The following is an 18874-nucleotide window of genomic DNA, read 5'->3' on the forward strand; positions in this document are numbered from 1 at the left end:
CATTGCACCATTGTTTAATTTAAAACATTTCTTAAATTTTCATGATAGGTAAAAATGACCAAAATACCCTCACATTTTATTTTGTTTCTACTATAGTCGTCACAAGTGAGTACCACCACCGCTCATGTTGACGATTACTACCACCACCACCTCTAACGACCATTGCCCACCTCCGACAAACACTCAAATGACCATCACCTGATACCATTTTCGATGACCTTTGCAGCAGTGGTAAGTTAGTTATAGTGTTTTACGTATAAATTTGAACTAACATAAACCTCTTTGAAAAAGGTAAGTAAACGTATAAATGCGTTAACGTTAAACAATTTTTATTAAGAACATGCTTGAATTAAGAGGTAACCCAAACATACACTAAGTACTAATGGGAAAGGAATTGAAGTTAGAAGACAAAGAAACTTGATGGCTCCTTGATTGAGAAATACAGAGTATGATCATAGATCTCTAAGCCTGAAATTGAATCAGTCTAAGTCTGAAAATGAATGAGTAGAAAGGGAGATGGCAAGGCAGCAGCACTTGGTTTGTTTGTTTATTCAAAATGTCAAAAATGGCGAACCAACTGTGTGTGTCTCCATTTCTAATCTCAAACGAGGACGAACTTACACCCTTCAAAACCTGCCACAATCAAGTCACTTTCAGTGAAAGAAAGTCTACTTGGAGAAGAAAGTATGCATATTTAAACGAAAATGACCAATAAAAACCTCATTGGAGGCCGACATAAGTGTTCTTTCTGTGAAAGTAAGAGAGAAAAACAAGAGATGTTTGGTGCTTGATTAAGTAACATTATCTCTATAATGGGCGCAGTTGATCTGTTTAAGTTTTTGGATCAAAGGAAGCAGCAAAGCTGATGGATGATGAGTAAACTTTAATGAAAAGATGAAAACAAAGTGTAACGGCCCAAGTTCACAGCTATTCGATATTGTCCTCTTTGGGCTTTTCCTTTCAAGCTTTCCATTAAGATTTTTAAAACAATCAACCCTCTTTCGGGTTCCAGAGTCCTCACTCGCACTCGTTCCCTTCTCTTATCGACGTGGGACCCCCAATCTACCCCTTTCGGAACCCAGCGTCCTTGCTGGCACACCAGCTCATGTCCACCCTCCTCAGGGCTTAGCCTCCTCACTGACACATCGTCCAATGTCTGACTTTGATATCATTTGTAACGACTTAAGTCCACCGCTAGTAAATATTGCCCCTTTTGGATTTTTCCTTTTGGATTTTTCCTTTCGAATTTTCTCTCAAGGTTTTAAAACTTGTCTGTTAGTAAGAGATTTACATACCATTCTATAAAGAATGTTTTGTTGTCCTACAAATGTGAGATCTCACATCAATGGTTTGAAAAGGCTGGACCGCCGGATACTAATAGTTTCCTTAAAGTGACGCGTTTTCTTTGAAGTCTAATTTATTCAATTACGTGCAAGGAAAGCAGGGGTGGATGGTGCTTGAGATTGTGTGCAAATTTCTTTGAAGTCTAATTTATTCAATTACGTGCAAGGAAAGCAGGGGTGGATGGTGCTTGAGATTGTGTGCAAATTTGAAAAGACATGATGGAAACAGGCGAGCGGTGAACTTACTTGGATCCACAGTTACAAGCATGGCAGTCCCACCAAAGTCACAGGTGCCACCAGTGGCCTTAGTGTTCTGCCAATAGCTATTGAAAGCATACGACGCGTGTGCCAGAACAGTGTCAGGTTCATAGCAATGCTCATTAGGCTGAATGGATTTGCAGTCGGCACCTGACCCACAAGCATAATCCATCGCCTGTTGAATTATTGGATCAGGCACAGTGGGCTTAGCCACGCACCATGCCGCACCAGAGGAACTTGGCTTCCCCCCATGTGATGCAGGAGGTGGACCAGATGAGGGAGGGAGCACTACTGGTGGCAGAAACACTGGTGGGCTCAGCCCATAACTGGGTGGCCCAGAAGCATGTTTAGGTGGGCTAGGCCCATAGCGGTGAGGTGGGCTTGGAGGCCCAGTTGGTGGGGTGGGGCTGGAAACGTTCCCAGGAGGATATGGAGCTAATGGGGTTAAAGGGACTAACGGGATTATGGGACTGATGGTGGGTGTGGTTGGTGGTGGAGGGGGGGTTATGGGAATGATGCTGGGTGGGGTTGGTGGTGGTGGGCTTCGGCTTCTAGTAGGGACATTGGGCTGAGAAGATGGCGGTGGTGGGGGCATGTGGGAGGAATAGATCATCCCAGATGGCGGCGGAGGTGGCAGACCACCTGCCGGTCGTGGTGTTGATGGCGACGGAGGAGTATAGGGCGGTGCCTCTTCACAGAAAGGAGGAGAGTTTTCCGGCAATGGGGATGGTCCAAGTGAATCAAAAGGAGGCAGAGAGAATGGAGAGTTAATACTAACAGCATTTGGTTCAACATTCAAGTATTTCAATTGAGGTTTTGAAATCAACCCCTCTTGAATTTGAAGTTTCACCTTCTTCAAGGACTCACGGGATGAGCTTCCACTGATTCCAAACATCAATCTTCTCGAGTGAATCCCAACATCTGCAAGAGAAGAACAGTCTCATGAACACTTCACAAAACAGGCAGAATTTGATATCATAAAACATAACTAATTACCACTTGGAACAGCCACAACAGTGGATGCAAACGCAATAGAAAAGCAAACTATGACAACACGCAACCTCTCCATTGCTCAATAAGCACTCCAAATGAATTAATCTCGATGCGGCATTTATACAAACACTTAGCGGGTGCGTAAACCAAAATGAAAAGCATGGGAGGAAAGCAGAGGCACCCATGAAAGAATAAAGAATCACTCATTCAACAGTACACTCACTCAATTCAGTGAGTGAGAGTGAGATGTAATTCAATGTAGACGACATGAAAGTGCAGAACTTTGCCGACCTGTAACAAAATCGGTATAGATTCTTGCTTGACAGAGGAGGAAGATGAAGAAATTGGAGATTTGGATACCTTTTTTGTTGCTTGCTTTCTACTCAAAGAGGATTGCCGTCTCTATCTGGATCAGTGATTCGCGCTTTTCCCAAGTTCGCATTGCTGAATTTTTTTTCCGCCTTGAATCAGTTCCTTTAGAATGGTGCTGTTGCTTCTCTTTTAAGTCGCTCAACTAGAGGTTTTGTTTGTTGAAGCTTCAATTTTTAAATTTCAATTTAATGATTTTTTAAAATTTTAAATTAAATGTTTTATTTTAGAATATTCCTCAAACATGTCATATGTGTTTCTTTGTCCACTATGGTTATGTTTGTTCCATATCCCTTTTACTTGTTTTTCATGTATAGTTAAGTATTTACTATTCATGTCATATCAATACCAGTGTATATGATTGTTTACCAAAATCACGTCTACACCGACCATAACTAAAATGCTTCAAAATGTACTTTAGGAGATGAAGTGCTATTGTGATACCAGAGGTGGTCGACTATGGATTTGACTTTTTGCCTCGAGTGTCTTTACTTTATTTGATCCTTAATTTCTCGATCTTTTTAGTCAGTTCGTTGTAGTGGTCCAATTTCTATTATGATATTGGCAGTGTTAAGCCTAATTTGAGAGTAATCTTTTGGATTTTAGTTGTCTATTTTTTAAGACATTTTGTGATATTCTCTTTTGAACATCAATTCTTTAGGAGTCCTTAGACATTTCGAGATAGGCCTCAAATTAGTCCTATGATTGCTATTAGACCCCGAGCGGATTATTCTAGTCTTCCAAAGATCTCCTTTGAATTCTATATTTTAGGAGAAATTCTATGGCTCAAAGGTGATTCTTGGACTATCCCTAAAATTGTTCGTTTTTCTATGTTGCAAGATTATCCTTAAAACGTCTCTTACACAGAGCTTTCCACACCCTTATAAAAGTTGTTTCGTTCTCCTCCCCAACCGATGTGAGATATCACAATCAACCCTCTTCAGGGCCTAGCGTTCTCGCTGACACTCGTTTCTTTCTCCAATCAATGTGGGATGGACCCCTTCCAAATCTTCCTCCCTTTGGGGGCTAGTATCTTTATTGGCACACCGCCTCGTGTCTACCCCTTCAGAGAAAGACTTTCTCGTTGGCACATCACTCATTGTCGGGCTCTGATATCATTTGTAACGGGCTAAGCCCACCACTAACATATATTATCCTCTTTGGGTTTACTCTCAATGTTTTTAAAACGAGTCTAGAGAGGTTTCCACCGAAGGGATATCACAATTAGTTTCAATCTTCTTGAATATTAAGATCGTACAACTTACACACTCGATCTAGATGAAAAACACGAAACATCGAAATACAGGGTAATAATAAAATTGGAGCTAAAGAAAAGTGGCCACCATGTTATCAATGAGATTCCCAAATGAAGTGTAAGAAGAACCACCATGAACAAGAGCTTCTCTACTCTTCTCGCTAGCTTCTTTCATTCTCTTCCTCATCTCCTCTGCATCATCGCCGTCGATCAAGCATCGAACGGCTCTGTCGATCTGATCGGAACTCACCAGATATCCACAGTCCCTATGGTAATCAATCTTCATCTCCACCGCTAAACCCAGTTCTCTAACCAGCTCGAACGCGTTTATCTGCTGCTCGGCGTACTGCGGCCAAGCTGCGAGCGGCACGGCGTGCCAAATGCTCTCCAAAATGGAGTTCCATCCGCAGTGTGAAACGAACCCTCCAATGGCTCTGTGGGCTAAAATATCCACTTGCCGAACCCACCCACATACTCTTCCTTTCCCGTTAACCCTCTCCCGGAATCCCTCCGGCAAGACGTCGTCGACATCGGCGTAATCAGACGGTGGTTCGAGTTGCTTGTGCGGCGGAGGTGGGCTACGCAGAGACCAGAGGAACCTGACTCCGCTACTCTCGAGCCCATTTGCTATTTCCATGACTTGGGGTTGGCTGAAACATCCCCAACTACCGAAGCACAAGAACACCACCGACGACGGCGGTTGATTATCAAGCCAACCCTTGATTTCCCTGCTCTGTTTTTCATCTGGGGTTGGCCGATTTTCGCTTTTCAGGTCGAGCACCGGCCCCACCGTGTAGATCGGAGGGATCCCATCTTCAGAGAGTGAACTCCAAACAGAGGGTTGATGAAGCTCGGCGAAGGTATTGATGATAATTCCTTTAGATTCCTTCAATTTCCGAGCTTGTTTCGCCATGGAACTGAATCCGCCGTCGCCGTTAAACGCAAATTGAGGCAGAGCTCCCATCGGAACAGAGTGGGTGAAACAGGGGATGGTTGAATCGGCTTCCGATTTGTCGAATTCAACCCCGACTAATCGATCTCGGGCTTCGAGATGAAACATAAATCCGAGAAATCCCGCGCCGGAAGTGAGGAAGATGTACGAATTGATGCCAAGTTCATCGCCGACATCGATCATGGAAGTGCAGAAAACATCAAGAACCAAGCCAGCGACCGGCACGACAAGGTCAACAACGGCGTTTTTAACCAAAGATTTGTAGCTCTCGACATAGAGAGAGAAGTAATTCTCAGGGGATTTGTGTAAGATTTGGATGGGAGGAGGATCGGGGGGGCAGGGGAGATGAATATAGCGAATGCGCGGCGTGGAGGTAGGCGGCGGCGGATCGGAGTTTCCTGGCGTCGGCGTCAGGGCAAATGGGGGTTTCATGAGGAGAATGGTGGCGGAGAATCGGTGGTCGCGATCGAGAAACTGAGTGATGAACTTGAGGGTGGAGACGAGGTGACCGACTGCCAGCGACGGCAAGAAAACCAGTTCCGCCGTCTCCATGTCGGGAAAAGTCAACGGAACAGTGAATGGATCGTGTTTCTGTAAAACCAGTCGTGGGTCTTAATTTGATGGTTTTTGTCAACGAAGGTATAAAATAGTTGTGACGGGAAAAATATTCTAATTCTTTATTATAAACCATTTAATATTTCAATACTTATCCACAAATATATATATATATATATAGATGTTTCTAATAATTATTAAATACAAATCTGAAAATAAAATATTTTTATAATTTTTATAACGAATTTTTGTTAATGTGACAAGATGCAAAAATACCGAGTTTTTTTTACCATTTTGATGGATTGTATTTTCTTTATTTCTTCGTGAAAATTTAAAGTTACTGTTTGTGTTTTCTTTTACCATTTTGATTGATCATATCTTTTTTGTTTTTTCGTGAAAATTTAAAAGTACTTTTAAGTTTTTTTTTTATCGTCTTCTTTATTTTTTTTGTGAAAATTTAAAGTTACTGTTTGAATTTTTTTACTATTTTGATCGATCATATCTTCCTTGTTTCTTTGTAAAAATTTAAAGTTACTCTGTTTGAGTTTCTTTTTACCATTTTGATTGATCCGTATCTTCCTTGTTTCTTTGTAAAAATTTAAAGTTACTGTTTGAGTTTTTTTTTTACCATTTTGATTGATCGTAGCTTCCTTGTTTCTTTGTGAAAATTTAAAGTTACTGTTTGAGTTTTTTTTTACCATTTTGATTAATCGTATCTCCCTTGTTTCTTTGTGAAAATTTAAAGTTACTATTTTAGTTTTTTTTTACCATTTTGATTGATCGTATCTTCTATGTTTCTGTGTGAAAACTTAAAGTTACTGTTTGAGTTTTTTTTTACCATTTTGATTGATCGTATCTTCTATGTTTCTGTGTAAAAACTTAAAGTTACTGCTTGAGTTTTTTTAATCATTTTGATTGATCGTATCTTTGTTTCTTCGTGAAAATTCAAAGTTACTGTTTGATTTTTTTTTTTTACCATTTTGATTGATCATGTTATTGTATGGTAAATCTACCGGTTCAATGAAAAAAAAATAATTTGTTTTTAGTACTCTTAATGGAGAAGCTAAAGTGGCCCGAGTGAGAAGAAAATATTCTAGAAAAACGAAGAAAAAGAGATTGCGCGTAAATTGACGGTATAGTTAACCATCAAAATTTTTATATATTTCCGTTTTTTTTTGTTTTGTTTTTAAGCATATCATAGTTTTATTTTTTCCCATTTTCATCGACTTTCATGATTTTTCACTCGGAACGATATTTTCGAAGAGCTAGATGAAGTTTGAAATTTCAAAAGATCCGAAACCAAACAAAAAGCGTCGTACTAAGTGGCACATTGAAACTCTGGATTTACCTATGCTCTGGTATGATTGAAAACACGTTATAGAAAGCTTATTATCAAGATTTGAACATGAAATGAGTTGGTTTGATATATGTAAGAGTACATGATGCGAGCTAAACTTAAACCATGATTAGGTATCCATATTTAGGTCCCAATACTACGTCTCTATTAATGATTTATTGCCATATTTATGCATATTTTGGGTATATTTTAATTTTAATTTTTTTTAAAGTATATTTGAAAACTTTATGTTTAATAAATCTTATGTGTTAGTTAAACGAAGGTCAACTATAGCGAGAGTAAAGGATCTAACGATCAAATTTTGAGATAAAAATATATTTTTAAATATGAATATTAATTAAAAATATATATATCATCAAATATTTGTCGTTGTAATAAAAAAAAGAAAAAAATGGAAAATCCATCTTTCTCTCAGAGCTCTCTGTTCCTGACTGGTTTGTCATCCGTATGTGGCCGATCCGATCAATTCGATTGAATCTGATCAAAGTTCTTGGGATCGGTCCGGCAGGATTTATCGCCGCCGATGGCGTTTTCACCCACAGCCGGTGGAGGAAGTTCCAGAGACACATCCATTGTCGTTCTCACACTCGAATCAGGGGAAGTCTATGTAGTTGCAAGTTTGTATTCGAGGAACGATACGCAGCTGATCTACATCGATCCCACCACCGGCGCTCTTCGCTACCATGCGAAGTCCGGACTTGACGTCTTCCAGTCCGAGTCCCAGGCAATCGATTTCGTTACCAAGGGATCGCGATGGCTCTGTAAGTCCTCCGTCCAAGCTAGAGCGCTTTTAGGATACGTTGCCGTGGGTGGAACTGGTTTACTCTTTGTTGCCACCAAACTTTCCGTCAGTATACCGAATTTTCCCGGTGGAGGATGTATTTTCACGGTGCTGGAGAGTCAGTGCATCAAGGTTACGCTGCAGAATCCGCAGGTTCAGGGGAAGGGCGAGCTGAAGAACGTGCAGGAATTGGCTGAGGCTGATATTGAGGGGAAACACTACTTTTGTGAATCGAGGGACATCACGAGACCGTTCCCTAGCCGGATGCCGGTGGGCAAGCCCGACGAAGAGTTCGTTTGGAACTGTTGGTTGTCGATGGCCTTCAAGAACATTGGGCTGCCATATCATTGCGTTGCGCTTCTCCAGGTTTTGCTTTGCGCTTAATTTATCGTCATCATCGTAATCTTTTATTGGTTTCTTGGCGTGTCATGAATTGGCAGTTTTTGGAGTGTTGTCTTAGTGGATAATATTGTGTAGGGGTTTGCAGAGTGTCGAAGTTTTGGTAGTTCTGGTCAGATGGAAGGGTTTGCCGCACTTATTGCTCGTCGAAGCAGGCTGCATCCGGGCACTCGATATTTGGCCAGGGGGTTAAATTCATGCTTCAGCACAGGTAATCAATGTGGCGTTTGATCATTACTGGAAAAGAATTCATTTCCCATTGTTGTAATTCTTCCATATCGTTATAATTCCCACTGTTTGTTCATTCATTCATTTCCTCTTTTGGATAAGAAACATGTTTAATTGTCAAGTTACAAATGCTCCAAATCTGGCAGGAAACGAGGTTGAATGTGAGCAACTGGTATGGATACCTAAAAAGGCAGGTCAGAGCACTCCTTTTAACACGTACCTTTGGCGACGAGGCACCATTCCAATTTGGTGGGGTGCAGAGCTGAAGATCACTGCTGCAGAAGCAGAAATACATGTTTCTGATTGTGATCCTTATAAAGGATGCGTGCAATACTATCAGAGGTTGAATAAGAGATATGAAGCTGGGAATATCGATGTTGTCGGTGAAGGAAATCGGGACAAAAAGGCTTTGGTTCCTATAGTTTGCATAAATTTGCTTAGGAATGGAGAAGGAAAATCAGAATCAGTTTTAGTTCAGCACTTTGAGGAATCAATGAGTTATATTAAATCAACGGGTAAACTTCCGAATACTCGAATCCATTTGGTAAATTATGATTGGCATGCAAGTACAAAGTTAAAGGGCGAACAGGAAACAATTGAAGGGCTGTGGAAGCTTCTAAAAGGACCTACTGTATCAATAGGTGTTTCTGAAGGGGATTATTTACCATCCCGCTTACAGACTACGGATTATAGGGGCGAAATCATACATAATGATGACTTTGAAGGTGATTTTTGCATAAGGTCATATCAAAATGGAGTGATACGATATAACTGTGCCGATTCTTTGGATAGAACCAATGCTGCTAGTTTTTTTGGGGCTCTCCAAGTCTTCATGGAGCAATGCAGGCGGCTAGGGATATCTTTAGATAATGACTATGGAATGGGTTACCGTTCAGTGGATACCCACAGTGGATATACAGCTCCACTGCCACCAGGGTGGGAAAAAAGGAGTGATGCTGTGACAGGGAAGACCTATTATATTGATCATAATACGAGGACCACAACATGGACACATCCTTTTCCTGATAAACCTTGGAAAAGATTTGATATGACATTTGAAGAATTCAAGAAATCAACAATTCTATTTCCCATTTCTCAGCTAGCAGATTTGTTTTTGCTTGCCGGGGATATTCATGCCACCCTTTATACTGGTTCCAAAGCTATGCATAGCCAAATCCTTAACATATTCAATGAAGAAGCAGGAAAATTTACACAATTTTCCGCTGCACAAAACATGAAAATTACTTTGCAGAGAAGATATAAAAATGCAGTTGTTGACAGCTCTCGGCAAAAGCAGCTGGAGATGTTTCTTGGGATGAAGCTTTTCAAACATCTTCCATCAATACCTATTCAGCCACTTCATGTATGTTTTTGAAAATTTTATGGACGATTTGGTCTTTAATACCTAGCAATTGGAGAATTACGACTCATACATGCATTTCTTTTTACATTGAAAATAAATTCTCTCATTAAACAAAGAATCAAGACCATATTTGGTAATTATTTATCTATTTTTCTTATTTGGGGATGGAGGGTATGGAAGTCGCATGGTTTTATTGTGCCTTTCATGGTAGATGAATATTTTCCTTTTTATAAAATATTATTTTATTTGCTTGGGTAGTGTTTTTTGTTAAAAGGTGGAATGAAATAATTAATACCCAGTAGAATTTGATTTCTCAACAATATAGTGAGCTGAACAGAACTCTTTGCATGTGGTCATTTTATTATAAATGGATAGGATTTCTAAATTGTTTCTTATATCAAAAGGAATAGGCGTCTTAAGACAGTTGATAACAAGGCGTATAGTCTCTATATTGTTTTACTTGCATGATGTTGAGGTCGGTTAAGGGCCTTTGGATTCAACAGAGATATCATGAGTTCAATTTGACATTGGAGCTCTATCATGGATTGAATATCACAAAAATTCTTAGATTCCAGCTTTTGAAGCCTCAAACAGTTGTGCTGGTTTTGAACCTGGTGAACATAGATAGCCCCTAAATTTGAGGCCAATGGATGTAATATGCTTTATAATATTTTTTAAGCATTGATTCATCTTAAACTATAAGTACGAGAGATGATTTTCACCTCATGTTTAGTGATGACGATGGCATTGGTTATCCAAATGTTATTGGCTCTAAAGAGAAGTTCCATTATTTAGGCTACCTCCTTTTATGAGCTTATGAGCCTCTCATTGGGACTCTTATCGTTAAAGAGGAGTATGTGTTGTAGCTACTCCTAGTCTACCATGTTAAGTTTTTTCCTGTTTGATATTTCACATCCTGGCTCAATTATTGCATTATTTCCTTTGGTTATTGTCCTTGTATTGCACATATGGTTACCACATGTTACTTATGCTCTACTTTTCTGTTTAGTTGTGTTGATTAACAACATGGATTGGCGTAGGTACTCACGCGAGCATCCAGTTTTTTACTCAAACCTATCACCAACATGTACCCAAACTCTAATGGTGGATCTGGTCTTCTGAGTTTTAAGAAGAAAAGCGAGATCTGGGTACTGGAAATTCTTTTCTTATCTGAATCATATGTCTGATGGAAACATGATACCTGTTCAAATTTCTTATTATCCTTGCTGCTTTAGAAACTTTATGAATTGTGATTGGTCTTGCTTGCTGCCTTTTCATGAGATAATTGTGTTTTTTGTCCTACAGGTCTTTCCGCAGAATGATGATGTCGTTGAACTGTTCATTTATCTAACTGAGCCTTGCCATGTCTGTCAGCTTCTTCTTACTGTATCTCATGGTGCAGATGACTTGACTTATCCTGCCACCGTTGATGTAAGGACTGGCCGTAATTTTGATGGGCTAAAACTAATTCTTGAGGTTTGTATGCTCTTCAAAACTTTCCCTTCGTGCTTTATGATCATAGTGTTTCTCTTGTTCAACGTCAGGAGATGTAGAGGTACAGCTCTTTAGTTAGTGTGGTCGCATGAAGAAACTGTTTTGCCAGGCTGCTTCTTGTAACATTTGTTTTGTCAAAAAAATGGAAAATCTTACTATTGATTACAGAGTTACATATCATCGATAGATGTTTAATTGCATATTGCATTTGGGCGTTTTCCTTTTTGACTACATATTGCAGTTACATGGAACACCAAAATGACCTTTCACATGGTCATTCAAGCCCATTCACACATTATTACGCTGTTAAACATTGTTACAATATATCATCTGCATACTGCTTCTAGTTCTAGCTTTTTTATTTTTTAAGCATGAATTTATTTAAATTCATAACAAATTATGTATCAGAATTCCCCAATTTCTCACAAAAGGCAACATACATGAAGTGACTGCTCGTTCTGCCATCCATATTTTCCTACATACATGGACTGTTTGTATGTATGCAAATGGTTAATATTAACACGTGGTTATTGATGTTCTTAAATAGCCTTGTTGGTTCTTTGCAGGGTGCTTCCATTCCTCAGTGTGAAAATGGGACAAACCTTGTAATAACCTTACCAGGACAAATCAGTGCTGAGGATATGGCTATCACTGGGGCTGGTGCACGCCTCCATTCCCAAAATGCATCAACACTTCCATTATTATATGATTTTGAAGAACCAGAGGGTGAACTGGACTTCCTTACTCGTGTTGTAGCTGTGACATTTTATACTGCTGATTCTGGGAGAAGTTCAATGACACTTGGTGAGGTGAGAAGTAATCTTTCATTGAGCTACACAATCATTTTCTGAGGGCATCTTGATGAGTTTTTTTGGACCTGTAATATTTAACATGTAGTTCTCTAGATTCTGGCATAGATGTCATACTTCAATTTTTTCATTTCATTTGGCCTGTTTTTATTTTTATTTATATATTTTTTCCCCTGTCTCATTTCTTTATATCCTATTTCTTTTCTAGGATTAACGAAATTTTATTCGTAGCCAGCCTAATGTTACATTGACATATTTGAGGAAGTTGACCTTTATTATTATTATTATTACTATTATTTTCTCAACTGGTATAATTTGCTAATTTACATCTTTAGGGTTCTCTGTCTCGCCCATCAGCTTTTTTTTTTTGTTATTTTTTTTGTCATTTATCACTATTACGTTTGTATTTGCTCTTACTTCTACTTTGTAACATATTTTATTTTGTTGGCTAATATTATAGATAGAGATCCTTGGAGCTTCACTTCCTTGGAGTGGGGTGTTTTATGACGAAGGACCTGGTGCAAGATTAGCTCACCTCCCTAAAAAGACTCATAAGGAAATCAACCAATTTTCTTCTGGTTCAGGAACCAAGCCATCTATGGCCCCTTCATTAAATGAGGATATTTCAAAATCAGTTAAAGCGAGTACTTCTGCAGATCCATCGGTTGACCTTTTGACCGGAGAAGTCACATTTTCAGATACAATTTCACAACCAGTTAGTGATACTGTTGTACATCAGGGGGAACACTTACCTGATCTTTTGGACCAGCATGTTGCATTTCATGGTGCTGAAACCGACCACAAAGTTTCCTCACCAGAAGATCCAAAGGTTACAGATAGTTGTTCCGAACAATACATAAACTGTCTCATATCCCTTGCAGGACCTCAGATGGTATGTTTCAATTTTTTATGTTTCGTCTGGTCATCATGACATCATTTAAATTAGGACGGTGCAATGTATAGATTTCAATTTTGAGCTGTATCAGAGTTGGCACAGATCATGGGCCAACCTACAAATTAAGTGATTGGCTAACATCAAAACTGGCTAACCAGAACGTAGATGATAGGAAGCAAATAAATGGATAATATACGATAGTTCATCTGAACAAGTTGAGCAAAAATGAAAAGAAATAAAAATAAAGAAAAAATATATAAAGAAGGATAATGGGCCTCCTTCAATGCATACATGTTCTATGAGAGCTGAAAAGGAAAGTCCAGGGCAGCTTGCTGAGACAGTCAATTTGTTTGGAGTGAATTTTGGGTTGGTTATAAGAGGCAACAGATATGGGGAAGGAAATTAGGATGAGGTTTTCAGCGAAGAACCAACAGGCAATAGTTTTTCTGAATCCCTCTCTGCACATTGATTATTGAATTAGTGGTTTTTGAGTCAGTAAGAACTAGGAAATTCTTGCTACGATAGGTAGTGGTACAAGATCTGTGAGTAATGGTTGGCCATGTCATTATTTGAGTGGCATGTGCCTAAAAGGATGGATTATGACGATCACTTTTAATAGAAGAATGAAGATGATTTAATCATCTAGTATTCGTATTCTGATCCTAATATATCATATTTAGACAGATAATATTTATGCAATATGCAGGAAAAGAGGCTCAGCTTTCAAGAAGCCATGAAGCTTGAAATTAAGCGCCTCCGGCTAAATCTTTCAGCTGCCGAGAGGGATAGGACATTATTATCAACTGGAACTGATCCTGCTACTATAAATCCAAATCTATTGCTCGATGAAATTTATATTGGAAGGTTATGCAGACTGGCGAACAACCTTGCATTAGTTGGACACACTTATCTGGAAGACAAAACTACTGCTGCTATCGGTCTTGATAAAATTGATGATCTTGTGGATTTCTGGAACATCACGGAAATTGGAGAGATCTGTTCTGGTGGAACCTGTGAGGTGCGTGCTGAAATTAATACACCAGTTCAATTTCCTTCTAAAGCATCTTTAATGGGAGCTCCCCAGCCTGTCTTGTTATGCTCGCAATGCCAAAGAAAGGTTTGTAAAGTATGCTGTGCTGGGAGAGGGGCTCAACTACTAACAAGCTATAGCTCACGAGAAGTCTCAAACTACAGCCAGGGAGGATCTGGTCATGGGAGCCGAATTGATATCTCGAATGGTTTGGATGGTCTTGTCTGTAAGAGCTGCTGTCCCAACATTTTGCTTGATGCATTGATCTTGGACTATGTAAGGGTATTAATTAGTGCACGAAGAATTGCTCGTGCCGATGATGCTGCATATGGAGCTCTGAACCAGGTGATTGGATCATCATTTGGGGATTGGCTTTCTGAAAAGAATCTGCGGTATGCTGGCCAACGAGTAAATAAGGTCCTTAGAAAACTGCTTAATGGAGAAGAGTCTGTTGCTGAATTTCCATTTGCCAGCCTTTTGCACTTGGTAATGTTCTGATTCTTAGATTCGCACAAGTTTTTTCTCTGTCATGTGCGCTGCATATGATTTTCTCATTTAAGAATATAACTATGAGATTATATTTTATATTTTTCTTTTAGAGTAAGTTAGAAAACTAGAATATTCACAATAGTACTTGCGATATTTATTCCTGAAAAAGTGATGATGTTACAATTAGGAGTAGAAGAATAAAAAATGTATTTTGGGTGGAGAAATGGTTGATTGAGGGGTGTTTGGCAACTTAAATTACCAATATATATTGTAAAAATCTTTATTTGCCGCCATTGCATTTTCAAAAAGTTCACGCTGAGAGTAACTCTATTGTGATGGACAAACTCACCTTAATGGAAAAGTTCTGGTCCCCAAAGATAATGCTAGGAGCCATTGCAAATCTATGGCCTCTTACAAAAGCTTGGTGGACATTACTTTGAATTTTAAACTTGGCAATGAAAAGGGAACCAAATTTTGGTAGGATGTCCTGGTTAGTGACGAATCACTCGAAGATCTTTTTGCTAGACATGCAATAGAAGTTATTAGGTATGAAGCAGAAATTTATTTGAATTTTCGGAATTCATCAGCATTGATATCATTCCGTAAAAGGCTGGTGGCTTAGCCTTTTGTTCATGACAAAGTTAGTACACTGCCTTCTGAATTTGGTACTGTTATCGGTTCCATTTTGCTACTTACCTTACATTCTCGAAGACACAGAATGGAATGTGATTTTATTTTTAAAAATTAACTCTCTTTTAGAAAAGACATTTCAAGATACTCTAATGTTTTTATCTCTTGAACATTGTCTGATATTATTCCAAGAATTGTGTCATCCACTCGCAAAAGTTTTCCATTTGGTTGTCTTTGTAATTTATAATAATTTGCAGGGTTTTGCGTAATTGTAGGTTGAAACAGCAGCAGATTCAGCACCAGCCTTGTCATTGCTTGCTCCCTTAGGTTCTGGTTCATTTTCTTCATATTGGAAAGCTCCTCCCAACACAACCTCTGCTGAATTTGTTATTGTTCTTGGTTCCATTTCTGATGTTAGTAGTGTCATCATGATTGTGAGCCCGTGTGGGTACTCTGCAGGAGATACTCCAATTGTAAGTACTAACATTTGCGTGCTTAATATGCTTCTTTAGGAGATATTCCAATTGCAAGTACTAACATTTGCGTGCTTAATATGCTTCCTTGTTAGTGTGTTGGTAGTCAATGTGCTTGTTATTAGAGCCTACATAGACATAAGAGTGCAAGTATTCCAGAAATGTATCTTGCAAGCATAGCAGGGATAGTTGAATAAGTCACTGCAGGATCATCATGGATGGTGCTCAAGAACAAAAAATCATTTTAACTGAATATTATTTCATGGCAGATATAACCTTTGCTATGTGTAAGTTATAGTTTTTGACATGGACTTGTTTTACTTGAATCAGTCTGCAATTTTTTGTAACTTCACATTTTGTGTCAAATACAACTTTATAGCACCGGGAACATTTGCGTTCGTGTCTTACTAGACTTTTTTGCTCGTGCACATTATGTCTTTTGTTGACTTGAATAAACAAAAAATGAGACAACACATCTCTACAGGGGGTAGATTTGAACCATGAATTTAGAATATATTATTACAATGCTTTGAAATCTTACTGGATATTGAAACTTGTACCCTTCTCTCATTTCAGGTACAAATTTGGGCGAGTAATTTTATTCACAGGGAAGAACGGTCATATATTGGAAAGTGGGATGTTCAATCCTTGATTCCATCTTCATTTGATTTTTGTGGACCAGAAAGAAAACACAGCGAGGATGCAGCACCTAGACATGTCCGGTTTACCTTTAAAAGCCCCGTTAGATGTCGCATCATTTGGATGACGCTACGCCTCCAACGTGCTGGTTCCAGTTCTTTTAATTTTATGAAAAATTTTGACCTCTTGTCTCTAGATGAAAATCCTGTTGCCCCAGTTAATCCACAAGTTAATCGACGTGCCTCCTTTGGATCCTTTGGAGGATCAAGAGAAGCTATTCCTTGTCTCCATGCTAAACGAATAATCGTAGTCGGAATCCCAGCGAGAAAAGAGATAGCCCTTGAATCATCATCAGACTCTGATCAAGTGACTAATACTGACAGGTCCTGGTTGGAGAGAGCCCCTCAATTAAGGAGATTCAAGGTAGAAATTCTTCTCTTGTGGGTGGTCTATAATGTATAGTCTCTGTGGCATTTGTCAAAATTCCTCCAATACTAATTTGCTGTTAACTGTCCTTTTGTTTTCTTTAGGTTCCAATTGAAGCTGAAAGGGTTATGGACAACGATATTGTCTTGGAACAGTATCTATCTCCAGCTTGCCCAATGATTGCTGGGTTCCGTCTGGAGGCTTTCGGTGCAATTAAACCTCGAGTTACCCATTCACCTTCTTCAGATGAACAAGTCTGGGATGCCTCGGTTACATTTTTAGAAGATCGACACATCTATCCTGCTGTAATATATCTACAAGTTTCCGTTATTCAGGTAACTAGTAGTCTTTGTTTTATGTTGTTCAGATAATAAATAGTGTTTGTGTAACAGTCCAAGTCCATCTCTGATAGATATTGTCCTCTTTGAGCATTTCCTTTCGGGATTCCCTCCAAGTTTTAAAACATGTCTGCTAGGGAGAGGTTTTCACACTTTTATAAAGAATGTTTCGTTCCCCTCTCCAACTGACGTGGAATCTCACACTTTGTTCCGTATACAACTTTAGCATAACAACTGTAATGGCCCAAGTCACCGCTAGCAGATATTGTCCTCTTTGGGCTTTCCCTTTCGGGCTTCCCCTCAAGGTTTTAAAAACGTGTTTGCTAGGGAAAGGTTTCCACACCCTTATAAATAGTGTTTTGTTCTCCTCCCCAACCAATATGGGATATCACAAAAATATACATAGCTAGGATACAATCCATTAACTGTTTTCCATGGACAACAACTACGTGCAAAAGGATCCCATTTTCTCATTTCTCAGCACGGTTTTCGTCTCGAACAAAATTTTCATTATGATGTTTAGTTTATTTAGCTCTTTTTGAATTTCTCAAATAAGGAAAGCAGATACTCTCGCCAGAATTGTCTAATTTGGGCGATTCTCATCTGATGCTGAGTATCTTTGTTCAAGGGCACGGATTATATTTTTTACTGGAAAGTTACTTTAGTATTTCAATCATGCTTATAGTTAACATGATTTTTACAGGAGCCTAATAATGAAGTAACTATTGCCGAGTACCGACTACCGGAAGCGAAAGCTGGAACAGGATTTTACTTCGATTTGCCTAGACCTGTACAAACGAGAAGAATTATATTCAAACTTCTCGGCGATGTTGCAGCGTTTTCCGATGACCCAGCTGAACAAGACGATTCTGGATTTCGGGTTTTTGCAGCAGGGTTGTCTTTGTCTAATAGAATTAAGCTTTTTTACTATGCAGATCCTTATGAACTCGGAAAATGGGCAAGTCTTTCAGCTGTTTGATTCTCGGACGTTGCTCTTATTGCGAGGAGAAAAGAAAACAAAAGGTAAAGGTAATTAATTATGTTATTTGATTCCATTCTTTGTTGTAATGCCAATATATGTAACTCAATATTCTTTTGCATAATAATACCAAATTTTAGGAACTTAGAAGAAAAGTTCTCTTTCCTGCTGGAATAGGTATTTGTGTATATACAAATCTCAAGATTTTGATCCTTTTGAGTTGGGAATGAGTAAGAAAAAGGTTGTTTGTCTAGTGGTCTTGCGTGGCGTTTGATGTTCATTTATGTTCTTTGATTAAGTAATATTTGAATTTGATAGATACTAAGACCATACGTAGAGTGAAGCATGGAAAATTCAAACTTCTGACCTTTATTTTATTTGAGCTTGTAAAAAAATTCTCTAATGTTTATCTTCTCCTCTCGTGTGTTCTAGAATGAGTATAACCCACTTAGCATCTATTCACGTGCAATCTCTTCGCCTAATCTTTGATAAAAACGTCATCTGCTCTGAAAGCATAGAGAGAACAAACTTCATTAGGAATTGTGTTGGAAAGCTTTTTAAAGCTAACTCAACAACCTCAAATTATTCAGGCATATCTCTCATATCTATATACACAGATTCAATGTTTGTTGTTTTTGAAAGATTGATGGATTGATTATTCTTTTTAGAATCATATTCAAAAGATCAATCCGATTGAGCTTTCACTATTATTTGAATGCACTACCAATATGCATCAATTGTAGCTCATTTTTAGTTGATGAAGACCGTAAATTGAATCTACGATAGCTTCAATTGAAAACATGGGAATTATCAATAAAA

The 18874-nt window shown here is 38.7% G+C and overlaps 3 protein-coding genes across 4 annotated transcripts; 1 reads left to right on the top strand and 2 right to left on the bottom strand.

Moving 5' to 3' along the window:
- Nucleotides 1-296: 296 nt before the first annotated feature.
- On the bottom strand, nucleotides 297-3124 carry LOC111481089 (extensin-like). Of its 2 annotated transcripts, none has more exons than XM_023126420.1 (3): nucleotides 2955-3124; nucleotides 1590-2522; nucleotides 297-633 (listed from the first exon to the last, which is right to left on the bottom strand). In XM_023126420.1, the coding sequence occupies exons 2-3, from the start codon at nucleotides 2494-2496 to the stop codon at nucleotides 602-604; spliced, it is 939 nt and encodes a 312-aa protein (XP_022982188.1). In that variant the 5' UTR covers nucleotides 2497-2522; nucleotides 2955-3124; the 3' UTR covers nucleotides 297-601. The 2 variants fall into 2 exon arrangements, with proteins under 2 accessions (XP_022982188.1, XP_022982187.1); XM_023126419.1 differs by lacking the exon at nucleotides 2955-3124 and adding an exon at nucleotides 2598-2926.
- Nucleotides 3125-4187: 1063 nt separating this feature from the next.
- On the bottom strand, nucleotides 4188-5845 carry LOC111480991 (anthocyanidin 3-O-glucosyltransferase 2-like). The gene has a single exon (XM_023126242.1). It carries the CDS (start codon nucleotides 5720-5722, stop codon nucleotides 4289-4291), a length of 1434 nt encoding a protein of 477 aa, XP_022982010.1. The 5' UTR covers nucleotides 5723-5845; the 3' UTR covers nucleotides 4188-4288.
- Nucleotides 5846-7461: 1616 nt separating this feature from the next.
- LOC111480497 (probable phosphoinositide phosphatase SAC9) lies at nucleotides 7462-18312 on the top strand. The gene is made up of 12 exons (XM_023125568.1): nucleotides 7462-8229; nucleotides 8341-8473; nucleotides 8637-9853; nucleotides 10894-11001; nucleotides 11159-11329; nucleotides 11914-12156; nucleotides 12617-13048; nucleotides 13758-14567; nucleotides 15476-15673; nucleotides 16250-16735; nucleotides 16843-17073; nucleotides 17780-18312. Exons 1-12 carry the CDS (start codon nucleotides 7606-7608, stop codon nucleotides 18053-18055), a joined length of 4929 nt encoding a protein of 1642 aa, XP_022981336.1. The 5' UTR covers nucleotides 7462-7605; the 3' UTR covers nucleotides 18056-18312.
- The last annotated feature ends 562 nt before the right edge of the window (nucleotides 18313-18874 follow it).

This window comes from Cucurbita maxima, unplaced genomic scaffold (assembly GCF_002738345.1).
Source record: "Cucurbita maxima cultivar Rimu unplaced genomic scaffold, Cmax_1.0 Cma_Scf00006, whole genome shotgun sequence".
Taxonomy (NCBI): Eukaryota; Viridiplantae; Streptophyta; class Magnoliopsida; order Cucurbitales; family Cucurbitaceae; genus Cucurbita; species Cucurbita maxima.